At 38.1% G+C, this 21594-nt stretch overlaps 1 protein-coding gene across 2 annotated transcripts in view; it reads right to left on the bottom strand.

The window, feature by feature from the left end:
- The window catches only part of svild (supervillin d), a 93859-nt gene that overhangs the window by 36720 nt on the left and 35545 nt on the right, over positions 1–21594 (bottom strand). For both annotated transcript variants that reach the window (XM_066662936.1, XM_066662937.1), the window contains exons 3-7: positions 18717–18751; positions 11979–12040; positions 10325–10455; positions 6012–6138; positions 762–1192 (exon numbers count right to left, since the gene is read on the bottom strand). In XM_066662936.1, the coding sequence (XP_066519033.1) occupies positions 762–1192; positions 6012–6138; positions 10325–10455; positions 11979–12040; positions 18717–18751 (786 nt within the window). The remainder of the gene's footprint in view (positions 1–761; positions 1193–6011; positions 6139–10324; positions 10456–11978; positions 12041–18716; positions 18752–21594) is intronic.

The following is a 21594-nucleotide window of genomic DNA, read 5'->3' as shown; positions in this document are numbered from 1 at the left end:
ACCTCACCATTCTGATTTTACTCCCCAAGGACTCTCAGAACCAGAGGAGGTTAAATCAGGCCTAGGAGGTGAGATTGGGCACAACACTGAAGCTCTTGAAGACTGAGGAGTAAGTGAATGGACTAACTGATGCTGATTCTCTCATAAACATACTCGTGGCTGTAGAAATGTGCTTCCTTATTCATTTGGATTCATAACAAATATCAAGACTCATTCAAAAAAGAACACATTTTAGCCAGAATTACAAACTCGCCACCCATTCCACCTTAAATTGTGGAAGAATTTCACAAGACTTTTACAGATTTATATAAGGCAAACAGAATAAAAAGACTTTAAAAGATTTTATTGCTTTAAGTCTATTTTTGTTTAAACTTTATTTAAATGAGTACATAGTGTTGCTAATTTTGTGTTCAATATAAAACTTGGTGAAATGATTTCAATTTGTTTATCGGTACTTTATGTACTTTTCAGCACATTTTAAAATTACTGCCATAACATTGATTACTGTGATTTTGCCCACAATAATCATGATTATATTAAATTTTCATACAGTTTCTACATACATGTCTACATAGAGGAGAATGAATCTGCAAAACAGGCCATTTTAATTTGTTTTCATATCACCAACACATTTACATATGGGCTTACTGGGCTTCTTGTGGACAGCTTTGGAAACACATTCACACACCAAATCACTGATTATTTTAGTTTTTACAGTTTTTACAACAACACATCAGTTTGCCTGCAGTGAATCACCCTACCTGTCTCTGAATGAGGAGCTCATGCTACCGTCTAGGCTGCTATCAAGCTCCTCGCTCTCCTCTGACATACAGAGAGACGGGGGTTTCTCCATGCTGTCCGAAGAAGGTGAAGGAGGCAGGTCACTGGAGCTGCTCCTCTCTCTCTGAACCTTCCTCATCCCTTCATCCACTCTGTCTTCATCCTGTTCCTCCATCTCCTCTCCTGCATTCTCCAGCTTCTCCTCTTCGTCTGTGATGTTGGACTCCTTGGCGATGTGTGATCCATTTCTTTCAGGTGTTGGTTCTACAGGCTCAGTGTCCAGGCTGGTAGAACGGCTCTTCTTCAAGATGCCTCTGAGGCTCCGCTGGCCAGAGTCCTGCCTCTGAAGAGCCACAGTGGTGGGCTTAATATCTTCCTCCATCTTCACAGCTCCTGAGCCTAAGTGGGAGTCCTGATGAAGGAAGAAATTAACAGCAAATTTAAGTGACAATTTTAACAAATGTGGAGTTCCTCTGAAGCAGGTCTGGCTGTGGCATTAGACCTAACATTATTTTAATGTCAAAATTCATGAGAGCTGATATTGATTGCTCCAATATTGTTACATTAAATTTTAAACTTTTATTTGTTTTATAAAGTGTAAAAAGTGATGGACGAAGAACAATAACCCTGTACCTGAGACAGAGATAAACAAGAGTAGAGATAAACAAGATTAAACACTACTCCAGAAAAAGTTAAGGTCCTCCCTTTAGAGCTCCACATGAGTAAAAGCACAAAAGGTATTTGCCTTCAAATGTATTAAAGGGAACATCTAAGATTGTGGCAAAGCGCAGTTACCTTGTGTTGTTTACATTCTGATGCTAAACGTCTTTTAAGGCGGAACGGTGTGTTTGAGGGGAAAAACCAACTGTTGTTTGTACATGGCTAAAGTTTAACTTGTCTGTAAGTTTATATTCACTGTTTGACTTACCACAGAAACTCATTTGTTTAGTTTTATATCACTTTTGGTATTGCAGTTAACACTCTCCCACATTTGGAGACATTTCCTCCTTAAGCAATCAGAGACAGCAAAAATAAATCTAAAATTCCCACCCATAGTGGGAATAAAGCAATATCCTCATCTCTTATGATTTTCAACTTTTGGAGCCATTTGAGCAGAGAGAGAAAATCCTGAGCCACATTTTTATTTATTTATTTTTTTTTACTCTTTTACTGTAATTAGTTTCCAGAATGAAAACAGACTGGAGAGCTAGCAAATTGTAAGGAAACATCTTCAGAGTTTTATGAAATGTGTTTTTTTGATTACAATCGTGAGCTACACCTTTAAGTATCTAAAGTAAAATGACCATGATTTTTTTTATGGCTCCAATGTCCTAATGCTTAACCAACCTAACCATGTTTCTTGGTTCACCAGTCTTTCAACAGAATGTCATTAATTAGTCTGATGCTGAATTTTATTAAAGTTATCATAAGCATGGAAGACAAACAATTTCTCTTAGGTAGAACCAATTGACTATGAAATAACTTTTTGCAAACAACCTAGATAAATGTTTAAGTTCAATAAAAGCTTGCCTTAAACACAGATGCTCAAATGATTGCAAACTGTACACAGATTGGTGTGCTTGCTTCCAGATTATTTCACTGTGACATGAGTGACATTTGGTGGGTGGCACGGTGGTGCAGCAGGTAGTGTCGCAGTGACACAGCTCCAGGGACCTGGAGGTTGTGGGTTCAAGTCCCACTCCGGGTGACTGTCTGTGAGGAGTTTGGTGTGTTCTCCCAGTGTCCGAGTGGGTTTCCTCTCATGGTCCATAAACCTGGTCCGTAGGTGTGAGTGAATGTGTGCATGTGTGTGTTGCCCTGTGAAGGACTGGCGCCGCTGCACAATGATTCCGGTTAGGCTCCGGACCCACCACGACCCTGAACTGGATAAGCGGTTACAGACAATGAATGAATGAATGAATGATTGACATAAACAGGCTACAACACTACACAGACAAACGTCCTAAAACACTACAGCTACTACACTTTCTGATACATAAAGGTCACAATGACTGACAAGAGTACTTAAACAACATGAACATAAAATAATAAAATCTAAAGAAAAACATATAAAAAATAGATTAATAGATTAAATACAATAAATATAGTTATATCTACAAATCTCTAAACCATGTAATATGAATGAAAAGTAAATTTCAGCTCTCAGTAACAATGCCAGTTAAGGCTGACTCTAAAACAGCTGAACACAAAACTGTAGAAATCATTTTGTTCATTCACAACAGAGGTAAGGACTGAAACAAGTGATTACGTCCAATCCCATATACGCAAAACAGTTGATAAAATAACAAGGTTACCTTTGTTATTAATTATGGCTAATTGTGTACCGACAAGTTATGGTTTAATGCACACATAAGCCAATAAGAACAAGTTTTCCTAATGGGGTGGAGTAAAAAAAAATGATATTTGACATTGAAATGTAGTGAAGTTAAAGCAAAAAAAATCACCCAAAATGAAAATACTTATTACTTAATTTATACACATTCATGAAAAACTACTTTGTTCCACTTTCTACCAGCTATTCTTGCATTGACATCATATATTGTTATCCTAACATTATTATGTTATATTATTAGAAAGCCAAACCTAACCTAATAATATTAGGGTTCACATACCAAAAAAAAAAAAAAAAGAAGGAGTCAGTAGTTGCCGTCTTGGTGACAAAATGCCTTTGTCTTAGTTTATATACAGCGATAGCACTTTACTCACAATTGTGATTTTATTCAGAACACATTACATTAAGGTATTTCCCCAAACTGTTCAACCGTGAGTGTAGGAGTATCAAAATCCATCATAACGCATTTATTTGTAAAGAGACAATCCAACTGGGTCTGTTTAAGAGGCTGCATTCTAATCTGCATTCTTCAGAATTATTCCTTTCTGCTTGATTTCAGTTCATTTGTCTGTCTAAGCCTCACTGCATGTCGCTATCTCTATTATCTCTGTACGATGCAAGCCTGGCTGAAACAAATGCCTGTGATCTTGCCTTAAAAGTTCCAACAGGACACAGTGGAAACCCTCCAGTTTCCCCTAAGGTTATCCTTCAGAAGTCCTGCTAAAACACCCTTTTATTTCCTCTATTAACTGGCTCTCATATTCCCCATGCTGCCCTCTGCTCAGGCCAGATAGAGACAGAGGAAGAGAGCCAAGCAGACTGGTGGTCTCTCCCCCCAACACCCCCCCCCCCCCCCCACCAACACACACAGAGGAATGCAGGGGCACTGTGACCCATGAAGAAAGGGAGTAAGCGACAGAAAGAGAAAGAGAGAGGGAGGTGGGAGGTGGTTGGTCTGGTGGTCTGCTTTGTTGCAGAAACAGTCCAACTCCCCAAACGGGATTCAGAGGAGGCCTCAAGCCACTGTAAGCCAGTGTTGATGAAAGAGAGCTACAAGAGCACTTGCCCTTCCATCATACTCAATTCATGCAACACTTCCATTTACAACAGGCTCCAACAAAATGTCACTACCATGGAAAAGACAAAACACTGACGTTTTATTTATTTATTTATTTATTTATTTATTTAAAAGGAACACAGTCTGGTAGTTAATCTTGTGTTCTTTCGATTGTTTATGTCTGTGAAATGTTTTTTTTATATAAGTAATCTCTTTTAAAAGCGCTGGTTATAGTCACATACTGTGACAGCACCAGGTAATTTGGGCACTGCTAATTAATGTGGAACATGCCGACTCTGCATTTAACCCATCGTGGCAGTGAACAAACACAAACTAGAGCAGGAAGATTTGGGCCTAAAATAATATCACAATATTTCAGGGTATTTTTGCAATAACAATATTCTTTCTGATATGACAAGTCACTGAAAAATATTATATTAATTTTAGTATAAATGTAAATGTTTCAAACATTCAGTAAAAAAAAAAACGAAAACATTTGGTTATTTTGTACACAACATTATCGTGCAAAGATTCGGATTTTGTATAAAATAAATAATATATAAATCTACAACAAATATAAGTGCAGTTGTGCAGTGCTCTGTTGAGCTCACCCTGTGGCATTTTTGACTTTCCACGCACTCAACAGTTTCTGATTAAGGTGGTAAAACACATTAGTTGTATTGTTACAGGCTACTTGTTGCACAGCTGATATTTTGTAATCAAACCACCGCCACATGACTGAAGTCACTACCGTTTTAGGAAAACACTCTTCCACCATAGAGCCACATTCTGTCATACTTCCTTTTGTGCCTAAATGACTTACGTAATGAATGTACGCTATAGTATTTGCAACTTCGTAACATCATTACATAAACAAGTCAGAATTTTGCCATTATAACGGTATGTTTTTTTTTTTTATAATTAATTTTTTTTTAAATATAATTCTGAACATCTGAGAGAGAAAACACCTTTGCTTCCATATTTAGATCATATACCGTACCAGTCAAGTGTTTGGACACACCAACTCAGGGTGGATTTCCTTTGTTTTGGGCCACTTTCCACATATTGTGAACGTCCAATACCAGTCAAAAGTTTGGACATGTTTTCATTCAATGGTTTTTCTTTGTTTTTATTATTTTCTACATTGCTAAATGGATATGGAAGACATTAAAACTAAACTAAGGGACACATATGGAATTTTGCAGTAAACAAAAAAGCATTAAACAAACCAGAATATGTTTTATACTTTAGATTTTTCCAAATAGCCATCTTTTGCTTTGATGAGAGTGCTTTGGACACTCTCTGCGTTCTCTCAGTCAGCTTCATGAGGTCATCACCTGGAATGGTTTTCAGTGAACAGATGTGGCCTCGACAAGACTTAATTTGTAGAACTGCTTGCCTTCCTAATGTATTTGAGACCATAACTTAGGTTGTGCAGAGGTAGGGGTTGGTACACAGTCCTATACAATGTACAGTTTCATGTACAAACCTCCCAGATATCAGGACAACACACGGGTGTATTGTGGGATGGCAGGCACAAAATATCTTGTTGTTGGCTGAATTATTTAATCCCCTTGGTGTTACTGACTTGAAATGACATTTCTTGCAATATTCACATATGTCTAAAGAAGGGAAATCTAACTTTCACTCAGTATAGATTATTAATGCCTGTACTTGTAATTCATTTGCAACTGATTCAAGGGATAGTGACAAATAGTGTAAATTTGTAAAATGTATAATGTGATTTCTTTTCTTTTTTTTTTTCATAAAGAAACTCAAAGTTCTGGTCCTGGAAGAGACATGTCTCGTATTAGTTCTCACCTTCTCCACACATTCCTCCTCCTCTCTCACCATCTGGGTTCTTGTCTCTTCTGTGTGAGTCCGTCGTCCACTCCCTTTTTCTTCAGTTGTCTCCTCTGGCTCGACTGATGAGAAAGATGAAGACGGGCTGTAACAAAACGAGACAAGACAACCAAAGGCTTTATTAAACAGAAACTGAAGGAAATGGTGAGTTACACTACTTCTGTTGTGAGCACTCGTGCGTCAACACTTATTTGAAACACACAATATTTTGGAACGCTATTTAATTTATTATTCAGGCAAAATTAGTTTTTACACCAAGGAACACATTTTAAAGCACAATAAATGAATATATTAAATGAAAATTTAAAGAATATTAAAGAAGGCATGTTTCATGTTAACAGTATATTTTTATTTGTCAGACTTAATTAAAAAGTAACTGTGAGACAATTCAGCCTCAGGCTTTTGAAAGGCAGTGTATATTTGACTGGGTAAATCAGATCAGCCCATTGACTGCATACTGCACTTTTGTTTGCATTGAATGTTTGGTTTATTTGACATTAACTCCAAAAGTGATAACTCATGTCTTGTTCAGCTGAATGAATGGAAGCAGACACTTTTCTGTAACACTTCAAACTGGAGCTGCATCAGAGAGGCCATCATCCTCTAAGTTAATCAGTGTGGATGTTTACACACATTAAAAATGAGTCACTGTGGCGTCTGCTGCCAGCAGAACGAAAGTGAGAAGGAGCAGCAGTCCAAGCTCCAGTGAGGGACGCTCCACTTGTGCACACACACACAAAACACACATCAGCCCATATATCCTGCCTGCAGTAATTCACATGATAACCAAACACAAACTGGCCGTATATTATTGGGTCAATAGATAACACACGCACAGCTACAGACTCACACCCACACACACCCTACTTAAATCAAAAGACAAGGGTCTGGAGCTCCTTTTATCAGCTGTAGCAGATATGCTCTACAGTTTGAAGACTTCTGCTAACATATGCTAAGCTAAATACTCCTCTGTAAATGATTTGCATGATGCCTTTGGTTCATGCTGAACCCCAGTATGCAGAATGCTTACCCATGTGAAGCAATATTTAAACAGATAATGTGAAGTGGTGCTTTATGATCAACAGTACTATGAAATATGACCTCTGCATTTAACCCATCCTTGCCAGTGAATACACACCCAAGGAGAGCGATTTGGAAGTTAGGTGTCTTGCTCAAGGGCACTTCAGCTGTGAATTTTTCTGCTAGTTGTGGGGATCGAACCGATGGCCTTCTGATACCAAGCCTACTTCTCTAATCCAAGGCTGCCCCTTGATCTAAGTTTTATGTCAGAAACAAGCAAAGAATATTCTGTCAGGCTTTATGTGACTTCTGTTTTGCGCAAAATGTGTGGTGCCCTCTTCTGTGGCTGTATTCTAACTTCAATGTCAGAGTTATTATCATAGTTTAGATAAAGAGGTGATGCAGAGAATATTATACACAGTGCTATACTAACACACCATCTTGTTTGTTTTCCCTGTGCAGAAGGTAACAAAACATTGCACCATCCATCACAAATACAAACAATGTTCCACTGCTCTGGGAGGCTTAATATAACACTAGCCAAAGCCTGGCATTCAGCATGTTGACCTGAAACTCATGTGCATCTGCTTCAAAGCATCACATTTTGCTACATGTCTCTAGAGAAACAAGCTCTGAAGGTTCAAAACAGAACATCTGTGTCAAAACAGTCCTAAACTGAGTCTCTCCAATCACAGCGCTGGAACAGTGTTTATGTGAGAGTGCAAAGATGCAACAAGTGTGGAGAAATAAGAAACCTGACTAAATATGAAAGAATGGAGAAGAAAAAGAACAAAGTGAAAATTACTAAAAAACAGCTTTTCTGTAGGGCTGCTGGGTTAAACAATGATCATTCTCATTTTAAGTAGTTGTAATTATACAGAGAATAAAATGTAAAATATCCTGTTCCAGTCAATTACAACTTTACTTAGGGACCATGTCACCTCTGGAGGCTCATCATGCTCTTATATGTAATTCCACACTGGCTTCCCTTGTGACTAAAGCTGGGCCTAGCCCCAGAGGCACCGTTAAGGCATGTTCAATGCCACCAGTTCCATGTGAATACATTTCCAACAAACTCAATAGACACAACAGCCCACTCACCTGCCCTGTTCTTTAAGTACCTAAACATAACAAATCTCAGGCATTTCATATTTATGGTACATTTCCCAACTGTGCTTTGTTTATCCTCAACCACAGACTAGACCTTTCAGCTACTACTGATATCTCCTTCACAGCTACTCTTATTTTTCAGCCTCTAAAACAAACCACGCAAGGATGTGGCAGACTTAACTACCAAACCCCTAACACTGGTCTTACACTGGTCTTACTGGTCTGCCACCCACGTTCTCTCACCACAGCCACCAAATCGGCATACTTCAGCTTCTTCATTTCAAAAGATAAATCAACTGCATGAAAATGTTTCAGCTGTAAAATAAACTGTTTATCCGTTTACTTTCAGAGTACCACACTAGGTCTGGCCTTAGTGTAGTTACACTGTGGGACCTGTAGTTTTTTTCGTACATCCGCCAGCATCTTACAGTCTCTTGCTTCACCACATCTACCAGTATTTAAAGAAACAGGGGCTGAAATATTTCATTCTGAACAGGGCTGTTTAGACAGGGCAGGAAAATGCTGTGTGTTTGGTCCTTATGTAACATGTTCTGGTCTAAACCATGTTATATTAAGACGCCAGAGTATTGTGCAAACTTGTGGAAAAGGCGTATAATACATCCCTCACTAATTATAAGGATGTCTACAAACTCCAAGGCATATAATGTACATCATAGTGACAGCTCTGACACAGGGCTTCTCCTGAAGAAACAATGCTATTTGTATTAAATTATGAGAATAAATACAAACAGAAATTATATATATGTTTTTATCATTAACTCATTACTGCCTCATTCCTGGCTATGGCTATGAAAGCCAGATCCACTTTGATCTAGTTGAGCACTCTATAAGGCCCATCCTGGACTCCCTGCAGACTTGCTGTATCCAGTCAAACTGCGCAGACACAGCCAAAGAGATCCTGTAACAAAGGGCAGTGAGAGAAATGGAACAGACTCCTTCACATCAGCACAATGAGAAACAGACCTGCATGCCTTCTATAAATTCGCTCCTAGTAGTGCATAGGATGATTCAGTGATACACACACACACACACACACTACCAGAAATAGGCATCCAAACCAATACATAGGCTCCAAGCCAATGCTTAAATGTCACAGTCTCATAAAAGCTATCGAGATACACATACAGACACACTTTTGTTTTTATACTTTGTCAGGACATTAGGTCATACATTTGTCCCAAGAGTACTGTATATGTGTATCTATATGTAATAATAATGTGCTCCAAATGTATTATAAAACCAGTAATGTGCAGAAAATAAAAATAAGTAAAAATAAGAAAGGATTTGTAGAAAATGGAACAATCCTAACGACCATACAAGACCTGGAAGACCTCCAAAAGTGTCATCTCAGATAAACTGAATTTAAAGAGAACAGAATTTTCATTTTTGAAAAATTAAAACTCAAGCTCTACTCTTGCTTCAGATCTGCAAAAAATCCACCAATGTTTCTGTCTGTCCTTCCACTGTAACCAGACAACTGTGGAGCTGTAAATTAGCTGTAATTAGAAAAAGATAAAAACAAAAAGAAACTTTGCAAATCAAGCGCAGAAGCTTCTAGATGCTAAATCATGTTACTCGCCTCCACGAATTCCTCATCTGTATATTGTGTTTGATTGTGTTTGAGAGTACCTGGATGATGAGAAACAGAAAATGCAACATCTAAGACTGCTATTGGGAGTTGAAGAAAATATTCAGCTGATTATTAAAAAAAGCTATTGTATAATAGCTATTATATAAATTCTATTATATAAATTCTAATATGTTTTGTTGTGGTTTTCCTAAAAATACTGCTCAGTTTTTGTCCTGAAAAATGCAGAATCAGAGGCAGACACAGCCAGAACAGGCTATGTGAGTAAAACTTCAGAGAGATGCTTATCTGCTAGGCATTATGCTTCAGTGCAATGACTGTTAGTCTCCACTAAACCTTCCTTTCATAGCAGGAAACCTGTCAAAAGTAAACAAGCTGAGGGGATAATAGACCACAGTTACGGAGCATGGATGATTCAACTAGGAAGGATGGGTGGAACAACGTAGATTAGCCTCTAATTGTAGTCCAAAATGCTGAAAGTTCAAAACAAAGCTATTGACTGCCCACTCCTTCCAGCTCCAGCTGTGCTCACCTGGAGTTGGGTGGCCTTTCCTGGCTGCTGATTGGCTCTCTGTGTTTGTTGGCACAATGAACCCGGCCTTCTTTCGAGGTGTCCTCAGAAGGGGTCTTTAAGTTGGAGGGGATTTCAGTGCTCTCTTGCCCCTAGTGGAGAGAGAGTGAAAGAGAGAGAGAGAGAGAGAGAGAGAGAGAGAGAGAGAGAGAGAGAGAGAGAGAGAGAGAGAGAGAGTAGAATTGTGGGTACTTTCCACATTAAAACAAACCTCCAGAGCCGATCCATTCAACCGTTCACAATTAGCCATTCGGTCTAAAGCTTTATAAAGCTCTTACACAACTACACTTGGACAAGTAAGAGAGACCCAGCAGGATTGAACAGGCATCTACCACAGACTAAAGCCCCTACACACACACACACACACACAGGCCTGGGAAAAAGCAGTGTTTTAGACTGAACGAGGCCAGAGGGAGAGGGGGAGGTAAGAAAGTGTACAGAGGTCAAAGGGGTAAGAGAGACAAAGGCAAAAAAGCAGAGTGAGAGAGAGAAGGCAAAACCAGAAGAAGGAGCAACTCTTCAAATAATTCATGATCATAAGCAGGTTTTTTGATGTTGACATCATCTGCTCATGTATCCCAGAGCAACTGTACATACATATCCATATATTAAACCCTTAGATGTTAGGTGATGTCTGTGTTACTGTCAATATCAACAAAAATGTACATGTGAAAAAAAAACTTATATATCAAACAATCCATGTTTTTATTACTGCTGGTGACGTCTAAGCGTAAAGAATGATAGGAATACAGCTTTTCTCATAATGACAAAGATCTGACTGTCATTTAATTCTCAACAGTGCAGGTTAGATACTGCTGTAGCAATCATGCATGAACATACAATAGTATATAAACCCTGCTTCCAGAAAAGCTGGGACATTTTGTAAAATGCAGTAAAATCAAGAATGATGATGGTACACAATGGTAAATTTACACATATGTGTAAGTCACAGATGTGCAGACACTGATGGCACTGGTGCAGCCCCCACCATGAGAGAAGTTGGCTTTTGCATTGTTCACTGACAAAATATTAGATGGCCCCTTTCATCTTTGGCACAGAGAACTCATCATCGTTATTTCCTAAATAACATGGACTGATTTTATTATTATTATTATTATTATTATTATTAATATAAAAAGATGGTTATTTTTGTTATTATTAATAATATTTATAATTATTATTCATAATTATTATAATTAATTAATAATTATTAATAGTTTACATTGCATTAATTAAACTGAATAATAAATAAAACTATTATTATTCATAGTATTATTATAAAAAGTTGATTTTTTTTAATAATTATTACTAAGAATAATAATAGTTTTACATTGTATTTATTAATTAGACGCCACAGCAGGCTGTATTAAATGACATCAGAAGTCCTTTTCACATATGAAGTCCAGAGAATCAGGTCGGGACATTTTCTGGAGCTGCCCTTTCACATATGTAGCATACAGAGAGAGATTTTCCTCACAGCTGGAAACGTTACACATGGTTTAGGCATTGGACTGCATTTGTGTATGAACACATGAGCAGGAAGGGAAGGAGAAATGTGCTGAAAATGGCAAGCAGACAATAGAACATAACCCTCTGGCAAACTCCACCCACTTACCTTACGGTGAGACGTCCTGGCAGACACACTGATCTTATAGCCGTTATCTGCCTGGCCATCAGCTGTCAACACACACACAAAGACACAGACACAAGAATGTCATACACGTCCGCTGCTTCATCTAAACACGTCATTTATCTCTGTTCAGTTATGTGCTGTCCTGGGGACTTTAGGCCTGTCAAAGTTCAGTGGCTTTAACAAAGGAAAAACAACACAGACAATATTTAGCAAACTACTTCCTTTAAAATAGAATACAGCTGAATTTTATTTAGCATTTCTAAGTGAATTCAGTGTTAGTGTTTTACACTAAAAGTGGCTACTTTTATAAATCCCAGCACAGTGGAACTGCATTCTCTGGAGTCATGAAGCCCCAGTCAGTACCTTCAATCATGAGATGAGCTCAAAATGCGTTTAAAGGAAGGTACTTTTCAAACCTGAAGGGTATGGTATGGTAGATTTTATATACTGTCATTTTATGAAGTGCAAAAATAACATATAACAAATAACATATGAAGGAAAATGCCATAATAAACTTGAGGTGGAGTAAGAAAAATTGATTAAAGTGTTCAGTATAGAACCAAAACCTTTAAGGTTTATGCACTGAAACAAAGAGTTGTCTGCTAAACAGTTACTGAACCGTTTTAAAAACTTCACAATTCAAATTATATACAGTGTAAACTGCCAGGCTGCCGTTGTTAATAAGAATTTGTTGTTAATGACTTGCCTCGTTAAGTTAATGGTTTAAAATAATAAATAAATAAATAAAGTGGTAAGAACTGTAAAAAAAAAAAAGTAATAATTCAATATGAAAGTGAAAGATGTGGTGTATTTGTTTATTCCTTTGTCTTACAGAAGACAGGAAAAACTGGTCTCAAGATCTAATCTAAGATCTAAGTGCACTGGAAAGGCAGGGACTTTTGTATGCCCTGTTTATGATCACTGCTCCCCAAACAATTCAATGGAATGGCAAATAAAAATGTCACAATTACTGCACAAATGACAAAGCGTTTCAGAGACTGCAGGCCATTTGGAAGTAGCTGTGAAATACTAGGAGGTGTGTGTGTGAGTGTGTGTGTGTGATTTACATGGGAAAACTATCTCTACTGCAGCTGGAATTGGCCTTGTTGACTGATTTTACTTTTACTTTTCAGTTAAGTAATTTTGACTGGAGTTAATGCATCAGTCATTCATTAATGACTTTCAGTAACAAATATCCACAAGTGGAAGGCATTCCAACAATAATAATAATAAAAAAAATCTCTTTAATAAAGTATATATTTTTGACAAGTTAGGTGTGCCCAAATTTTCGACAGTCAGTACATGTGCTGCTTTTAGTCTTCAGCACTCTGTATTACTCTTACTGACAGAGTGTGAGCACCTCTTTCGCTGCCAAGACTGCAAATGGCAATGTCTGTTCTCCAACCTGGAGTAAGGGAGAAATATTATGATTAAATTTCACACCCTGCCTCTGCTTACTTCTTCATCTTTCTCCTTTTCTCACTCCTTTCTCCGTGTGTAATGAAAGTATATGTGCCGAGTTAGCATTCCTCCACTCAAAGGGGATATTTTCCACCAGTGTGTGCAGAAAAATGTCCTGCGCTCCTCCAGTGGAACAGATGAGAAGTGGGATTCAGATGAAAAAAAAAAAACTTAAAATGCTTTTAACACTTTCCCAGATCTGCCAAACAGGGGGTTCCTAACGACAACATGTGGGGCCTGGTCAAGCCGCCACAACATTACTCTGGTGGGATTGTGCTTCAACTTCACAGGTGTGTGATTGTATTTGTACGAGTGTGAATGAGTGAGTGTTTTTCTGAGCTTATCTAACAGAACTGATACAGAGTTGTTCAAACCAGGGCTGGGCAATTAACTGAAAATGAATTTGAAATGACTTTCAGAACTTCTCATTGAAATGATCTTGCCTATATATAGGCAGTTATAATACAGGGTGAGTTAAAAATCACAGGGCACACTTTTACATGACAAGATTTGCCCTTGATCCGATATGGCAGCTTTGAAGATGGCGCTCATGTTCTGGACATAGCCTAAATGTTAGGCCCCCCTCACCCATTACATGCTGGGGTATTCAGATAAAAGGGTGTCCTGCGACTTTTGACTCACACTATATATCAATGTTTCTTTTAATTTGGTTCATCCTTTGGTTTGTTCATTCTGTTAATATGTCCCCCACTGGGTGTTCATGTACTGTGTGTTTCTGCCTTGTTAGTGAACTATGAGGGCTTTCCAATCACTCCATCATTCTGTCCAAGCTGGGCATTGATGGTTCCACCTTGGATTTTATCACATTATATCTAACTTTATCCTGTTACTTAAGGGGTTCCTCAAGGATCAGTCCTTGGACATCTTTTCTTTGCATACATGCATCCCCTTGGAGATATTTTGCATCATTTTAATCTTGATTTTTACTGCAATGTGCATGACATCCAGATTTATTTTCTAAAACCCATTGAAAATCAGCTACCAACCTGTTTATCAGAAATCAGGAAATGGGTGAATCACAATTTCCTCATGTTGAATAATGATAAGGCTGAACTCATGTTGATCCCTTCCAAATAAATTCTCAAAAAAGCTAGTTCTTTTTATGTTTTTGTTTACTGTCCCTCCCTCCAGCATTCACAGCTATGGTCATTGTGATTTTCTAATTCTGCTCCTTGACTCTGCAACTCTCTTCCCTCTCTGGTCCAACATTCTCCAACTCTCTATATTCAATTCAAACCTCAAAAAAGATAATTTCTCACTTGCTAATAATATTACACAAACGTAAACTATTCATGCTTGTTCTGTGTTGTTTGTTAATGTTCTGCATATGGTATTTGTTCTGTTATATATGTCTATCAATTTTTACTATGTATTTACTATTGTACAGGTCTTTGAGTTCTTGCAATTCACTTTATAAATATAATGTATTATTATTATTATTAGTAGTAGTAGTAGTAGTAGTAGTAGTGGTAGTAGAATTAAAACACAAACAATGGTTCATTAATCATAATCAAGATCAGTTGATTGTGATATTGATTTGGGGTCATGTCTCCCAGCACTAGCTCAAACTGAGAAAAAGGAGAAAAACTAAATTAGGTGCGTATTCAGTTTAATAAAGAAAATGTGTACAAAATAACCTGATAACCACTGGGTTTGACACTGCATGGCATTCTTGCAATGCATGCATCTGCCTCTCATCACAAAATCTGTTTCAGCTTTGTTTAACATTACCAAGTTCCATTTTAAAAGGAAAGAGCAGTTTAAGTGGAAGGCAAAAATAACAGACCACAAAACACTGAAGATTTTTCAAAAGGGGCTGCAATATAAATACATTCACAGTGAGCAAAGTGGCATCTTAGTTAATGAGTCTTATTCACCTGACACATTATTCTTAAAAGAAAAAAATGTAACACTTCTGAACTTTTGAAGGAACACTAGGTAAAATTAGGTATTTTAGGTATTACAGTTGCTGAGTGTAAATCATTTTTAGAGGAGTGTCCTGAAATCAAGAGGGAGGGGATTGAAGTGTGGGGAGTGGTTTCCTACCTTCCTCCAAATATTACGTAGTGCAGTTTCTACAATGCTGAGTCTGGAGTAGGGAAGACAGAGGCTTTATTCTTCCTATTACAGGTCAGTGAAGCATCACATTGATTTTAAAGCTGGAATTTAAGGTAAAATTCTACCTAGTGATGCTTTAAGTGAAAAATTACTTAAAGTAATTACATTACAACAACTACATCGCTTGTTCACTAAACCAAGCTAGAGTAGAAAATTGCTCAAAATTGTCTGTTTCCCTTTGGACATTATAAACAAATGAACAGAAGTGCAAACACATGGATGTGTGGAGAGCCAAACAGAATGCAACTGACGAAATCCTGATCTTTGGCCCACATTATGTGGAATAGATATCAGATGCTCTGTGTATGTGTGGGCCTAGCATCTGAGGCTGAGACTGAAGTGATTTATCGTCATAATAACTAACATATCATATCGGCCATCCTTACTTTTAACTGTGTTACATAGAAGGTTATGTATTTTGTCGTAAAAATTCTACTACTTCTCTCCATGCTGATTCGTTCTCAATAATCTAGTGATGAATAACATTTCTCATGCTATGCTCATAAACATTTTAAATCATTTAATCATCAACGCCACTACAGCTCTATCAAACTGCACCAGAAACAATTTTATGCAAGGGTAGGAGCACTGCTGGACTTCCGGTAAATTGAAGGCGACATACGCATTCAGAAGTGTTCAACAATAGTATATCATCACCTAGTCCTAATCATCCTGTGATATGAAACGTAATTCAACTTCTTATTCTGCAACTATTTTTTTTAATCGCCTGGTTCCACCCTAAATGTTGAGGTAATGTCAAGCAATAGAATGTAATCAATTCACCATTAAAGGTGGAACTGGATAATAACTATCTACCTACCAAGACATCAGCATACTACTAGTTATGTTTTATGAGTGTTATGAAGAAATGGGTCATACTATATTAAGATTACATTAAACAAATATAATAGAATTGTTATTACACTTTTTAAATAAAAACATGTTGACATTTTTGAGTTTATTTCCCAACAAAACCTAAGACCACAATACCTCTTGACAAAACAGAGATATGAGATTCATCCTAATTCTGAATGTTGTTAAAAGTGGGGTCAAGAAACAAATATCAGTAATAATTTCTTTTGTAATGTAGTACACATTTAGTTTTTGTTGCCTGGGTCGCGATATACATAAATGGACAAAAGGCTGGTCACTTAAAACCCCTGGCCTTATGCACGCCTGTTAAATTGATGCTAGTGTGTGTATATTCACTACTTGATGGTATGGTTTGACTCTGGCTATGACAGATGGCTTGCATTTGAAACATCAGGTTTGTCTTCCTGTAAGTGAGAGGTCTGTTGAACAGAGCTTGTTTTACAACAGCCACTGGGGAGTATTATAACATGCTTTGACTTATTCAATAGAATGGAAAAAATAATCCTGCTACAATAACTCTCCCCTAGCATTCAGACTGATGAGCTGATGACTGATGGTATGATCACTGTCCACAAGAAGAAAAAGAGACAAACAGGAATTACTGATGATAACTCTGTGTCACAACATATAAATAATTGTCCACACCTGACAGGATCCAACTACCAATGACAAGCTTAGTCAGTTCAGTTCAGGTTTGATAGGTCCAGAAAATCATTGCGGTCAATTAAAAAACAGTGAACTTTTCTGGATGTTTCTGGAGGAGGAATGGCTGCTGTTCATCATGATGTAATAGGTCTTTTTACAGAAAGAAGCTACAGAAACAGAATAACATTAGCTTTTAAAGTGCAACAGAAATGACCGATTAGTCCTGGTAAACTTCCGCTGGTCCTCGCTATTTAAACTCAGCCAACAGCAACACATAACATCATTGAGAAAAGTTAAAATGCCCAGTTTTGTCCCTGGCACCAAAAACCATACACTTGTGTGGCTTCCTGATCACTTGAGTTTTCATGTGTGAATGATGGATGCAGATAATTCAAATAAAATGTTGTTCTTTTCACTCTGGCACTGCTCTGTCCCCACTGTGTAGGTGTGAAACATCAGGATTATATTCCAGAAAACACATGCACTTTTCAGGACAATGTTCAGTTTTGGATTCCTGTTAACTCAAATTTTAACTTTTAATCGAGAAACACTAAACTTTGCAGGATTTTGTATTAAAATGTCGAAATATTATGGTTTTCAGTGATATGGTGCACAGCTTTCATTCAGCATTTGTACAAATGTGACTGAGTGTTTAAAGCTCTGATCACAACCACAAGAGCATTGATAAGATGAGCAAGCCCCTGCCAGGTTAGTAAAGGCTCTCATCTTTCACACAGTTATTCTGAGATAAAAAGTGTTTGTTTATGATGCTTTTCCACTGCATGGGTCCAGCTCGACTCGACAAGGCTCGGCATGCTTAAAGCTTGTTGCTTTTCCATAGACAGGGCTCTCCCTTAGAGCCCGTGAAGTCGACCTCTATCTTACAGGAATTGCTGGCTTTGAAATCCACAACAACGGTGGTGGTTAAGTTAGGCGCTGTTTATTTACCATGTATTCACGTGTTGCTTTAGTGTTTTGGACTAAACACAGCTCCGCGCCCCAGTTCTCACAGATCAGTTTTACTCGTTGCACGTTTGGCTTTCACTGGAAATTTTCGTCGGCCATCGGCCCAAGGAGCATATAAACCTCTTCAACACACCTCGAACTAAAGTCCAAAAATATGACAAAAATAAATGTGAAAGCTGCCATGAATTAAGAGATTTTACAAGCAGAGAGTTTGTGCTGGATTTGAATGAGCTCTGCATTTCGTGGTGATTGACATGGCTCTGGCCAATCAGTGCTCTGCAGGGTTTACACATCAACATTTAGTACCAATTCGGGGCGGTTGGAACGCGGAGCAAGCTGGGACTGAAAACTTAACCGATTCCAGGGGCCAGGTACCAGATTTGGCCAGTGGAAAAGCAAAAGAGCCATGCAGAATCATGCAGAGTCGTGTAGGTTCAATGCAGTGGAAAAGTGCCATTCTCTCTGGGTTAGACAATGATCATCATTATGGCTTTTGGTAGGACACTGCACTACTCTGAGTCACTTAAGAGAGAAAGGGACACTGGGAGCACAATGAAGAGAGCAGAGTGAGAAAGTAAAGAGCCTCCTTTCATTCACAAAGAAGTCTTTGAAGGGGTTGAAAGGAGAGAGACTTACCCTTTGGCATCTTCACTTCCTCCGTGGTGAGAAGACTGTGAAAAAAGAGAGTTAGAGATTAGTGAGGTCACTCAGAAGCAGAAAGATCACAGTGCATTAAAGCAACAAGTCACAAGAGGTCATGCGTTACAGTGATTTTACCAGTCTTAATACACACAGAGCTGAGCAGAATTGCTTGAAATGGCTTACTGCCTTGCTAAAATGCCAACAAAATGCAGCATGATGAAATGTTCAATGAATAACTCACTTTTTCACTATTACATATAACTTCGTAATTTGATTATTTTATTAGTCAATGGCTGCCAATCAACATAATGTCAAATAATGTTCACTGAACACAACAGTTTTAATAACTAGGAAGCAGCATTGCAGCATGCATTGTTTAATCATTGATGTATATATATATACACACACACACATATAATATACATACAGCCTGTAGTTAATCTGTTGTTTTGCATACTTTGTTAGTCTTCTTTCACCCTGTTGTTCAATGGTCAGGACTCACACAGGACAACCACAGATTTGACATTTTTGGTTGGTGGATGATTCTTGGTGCTGCAGTGACATTAATATGATGGTTTGGTGTTGTATCCAATCATCAGTGTCCTGTGGGCAGTGTACATTTGGCTGGATCCAGGGATCACTGATAAGGTCTAACACAAACTGCAGCAACATATGAACCACTGTCTCTGACTTTGCATTGGCAATGTGGACCAACAATAGGTGCATATAAGAATGGCCAGTGACTGCTTTGTCTGATCCACTCGTGTATTATTTCAGAGATAGTGCTATAAGGGGTTCCAGTATTATATTTTTGCAGAACCAGCTGCCGGGCCGGCCTAGAAGAAGCATACGCGCTTACTGACTGACTGACTGACTGACACCTAATGTTGAAACACAAACGCACGAGTACGAACTGTTAATTCAGCCGTATTTCACAGAGAGCACTTAAGGTGGCGTCACTACACCACGACAAAGTCTGTTGTTAGTTCAGCCATGTTTCACATTACGGTTCGTGAAATAAATTTGGAACCGTTTTGTTTTCTACTATATATTTAAAAGTATATATATATATATATATATATATATATTAAAAGTATTCAAAATATATTTGAAAGTCATCTTGTCTGTCCCTATAATGACACGAATACACATCTCTGATTTACTAAAGCCAGAACACCAGAGCGAGGTGTTACTCAAAATAAACGGCCTGTGAATTTGTTACAGCACCGTTTTCAGTCGGACCCTTATAGAAATGTAAGTGAGTAACAAATAAATAGCTCCCAGCGATGCCCTGATCCTTTATCAAGTATAGATAACTTGGTTGATAAAATGTTAAGGTGCTTGGTTTTAGAAATGTTCAAAAACAAGAAATAAAACATTTTATAGTTTAATACTTGTTATTATTGTAAACAGAGACATTGATATGAAACACCAAAGCTTCTCCAGACCTTGCAATGACAAGGGTATGTATTTTGGGCTTTCCTGTTTTTGGAGGTCCGGCTTGCCTAGTTTCTCTTTGCTCTTGTTTCCCAAAAAACATTAAATGAAATAATAAGACAGCCTTTTGCTGGACACCATTACCAAGGCAATGTTTACCCCCACTGTACGTTACAAATCATATAAGGTCGAGAGAACTGCACCAGTCAAAGGGATGATAAAGCACACTTCATAAATAGCATGAAAAAATCTCTCTCTCCTGCCAACCCATCATGCATGGATGCAAGGGTTTCCGAGTGAGAAAAATCGCTAAGCGTTTGCCAGAGAGTTTCAGCTGAGTTCCATTACAACAAGGATTTCTTGCATCTGTTTGGATGGTGATTGTCAGATGAGTCTCTAAGGACTAAGATATCTGCAGAAACAGCATATGATGGAAAGCAGCTGACTGCAGGCCAATTAAAATGTAATGCTTACATAAGCATAACACATTTAACATAGAGTGATGAACAGTAGTATGTTAAGTTACTACTTTTGTAAATTAACGACTCGTGAAATTGAGAGTAGACAAGCAGAAAATAGCTTGAGCAGAAGTACAAATGCATCAGGTGAAAAACCGTATTAAGCTCCAGGGTCTTGGGCTCAATCCCTGCCTCAGGTCACAGTCTATAATGGGTTCTCCCTGTGTCTGTGTGGGTTTCTTCTGGGTGCTCTGGTTTCCTCCCACAGTCCAAAAACATGTGTTGGGAGGTAGATGGGTTATTCACAAGTGTCCACAGATGTGAGTGTGTGTTGCCCTGATGGACCAGTGCCCTGTCCAGGGTGTGTTTTTGCCTTGTGGACAGTGATTCCGTGTAGGCTCTGGATGCACCGTGGTCCTGACCAGGATGAAGAACTTACAGAAAATGAATTAACTATTCCAGCATCTATCAGCACAAGAAATCAAACTGTATCATTTCCATTTTGCTGCACTCTTAGCCTAAAATGAAACAATGCATGTCAAAAGTCAGTGGTGTGAGTACAATTACAAAACAGTACAGATGCTGTTGTCTATGAAACAACAATGAAAAAAAAAGTAGTTTCCTTTACCCAGTACTAGACTTTCCATCCATCCATTATCTGTAACTGCTTATCCAATTTAGGGTCGCGGGGGGTTCAGAGCCTACCTGGAATCATCGGGCGCAAGGCTGTACTAGACTTGAGTAGAAATATTAATAACAACGTATAAACCTATCAACATTCTATTTCATTAGGTAACAGTTTACTACTCACTTCTGGTAATAAACCTTTTAAAAAGAAGCCTGAGTCACGAGCAGACCTGCAGTGGACACGTCATCAGTATCAGCATCATAAACTATTACAAAAGAGGAAATACTACATCTTGTTCATGACACATGCACCCGGTGCATCATCTACAGTTACAAAGCCATCAGGACAA

This window comes from Hoplias malabaricus, chromosome 3, assembly GCF_029633855.1.
Source record: "Hoplias malabaricus isolate fHopMal1 chromosome 3, fHopMal1.hap1, whole genome shotgun sequence".
Classification (NCBI taxonomy): domain Eukaryota; kingdom Metazoa; phylum Chordata; class Actinopteri; order Characiformes; family Erythrinidae; genus Hoplias; species Hoplias malabaricus.
Note: the sequence above shows the minus strand (reverse complement) of the source record. Positions and strands in the feature narration are given on the sequence as shown.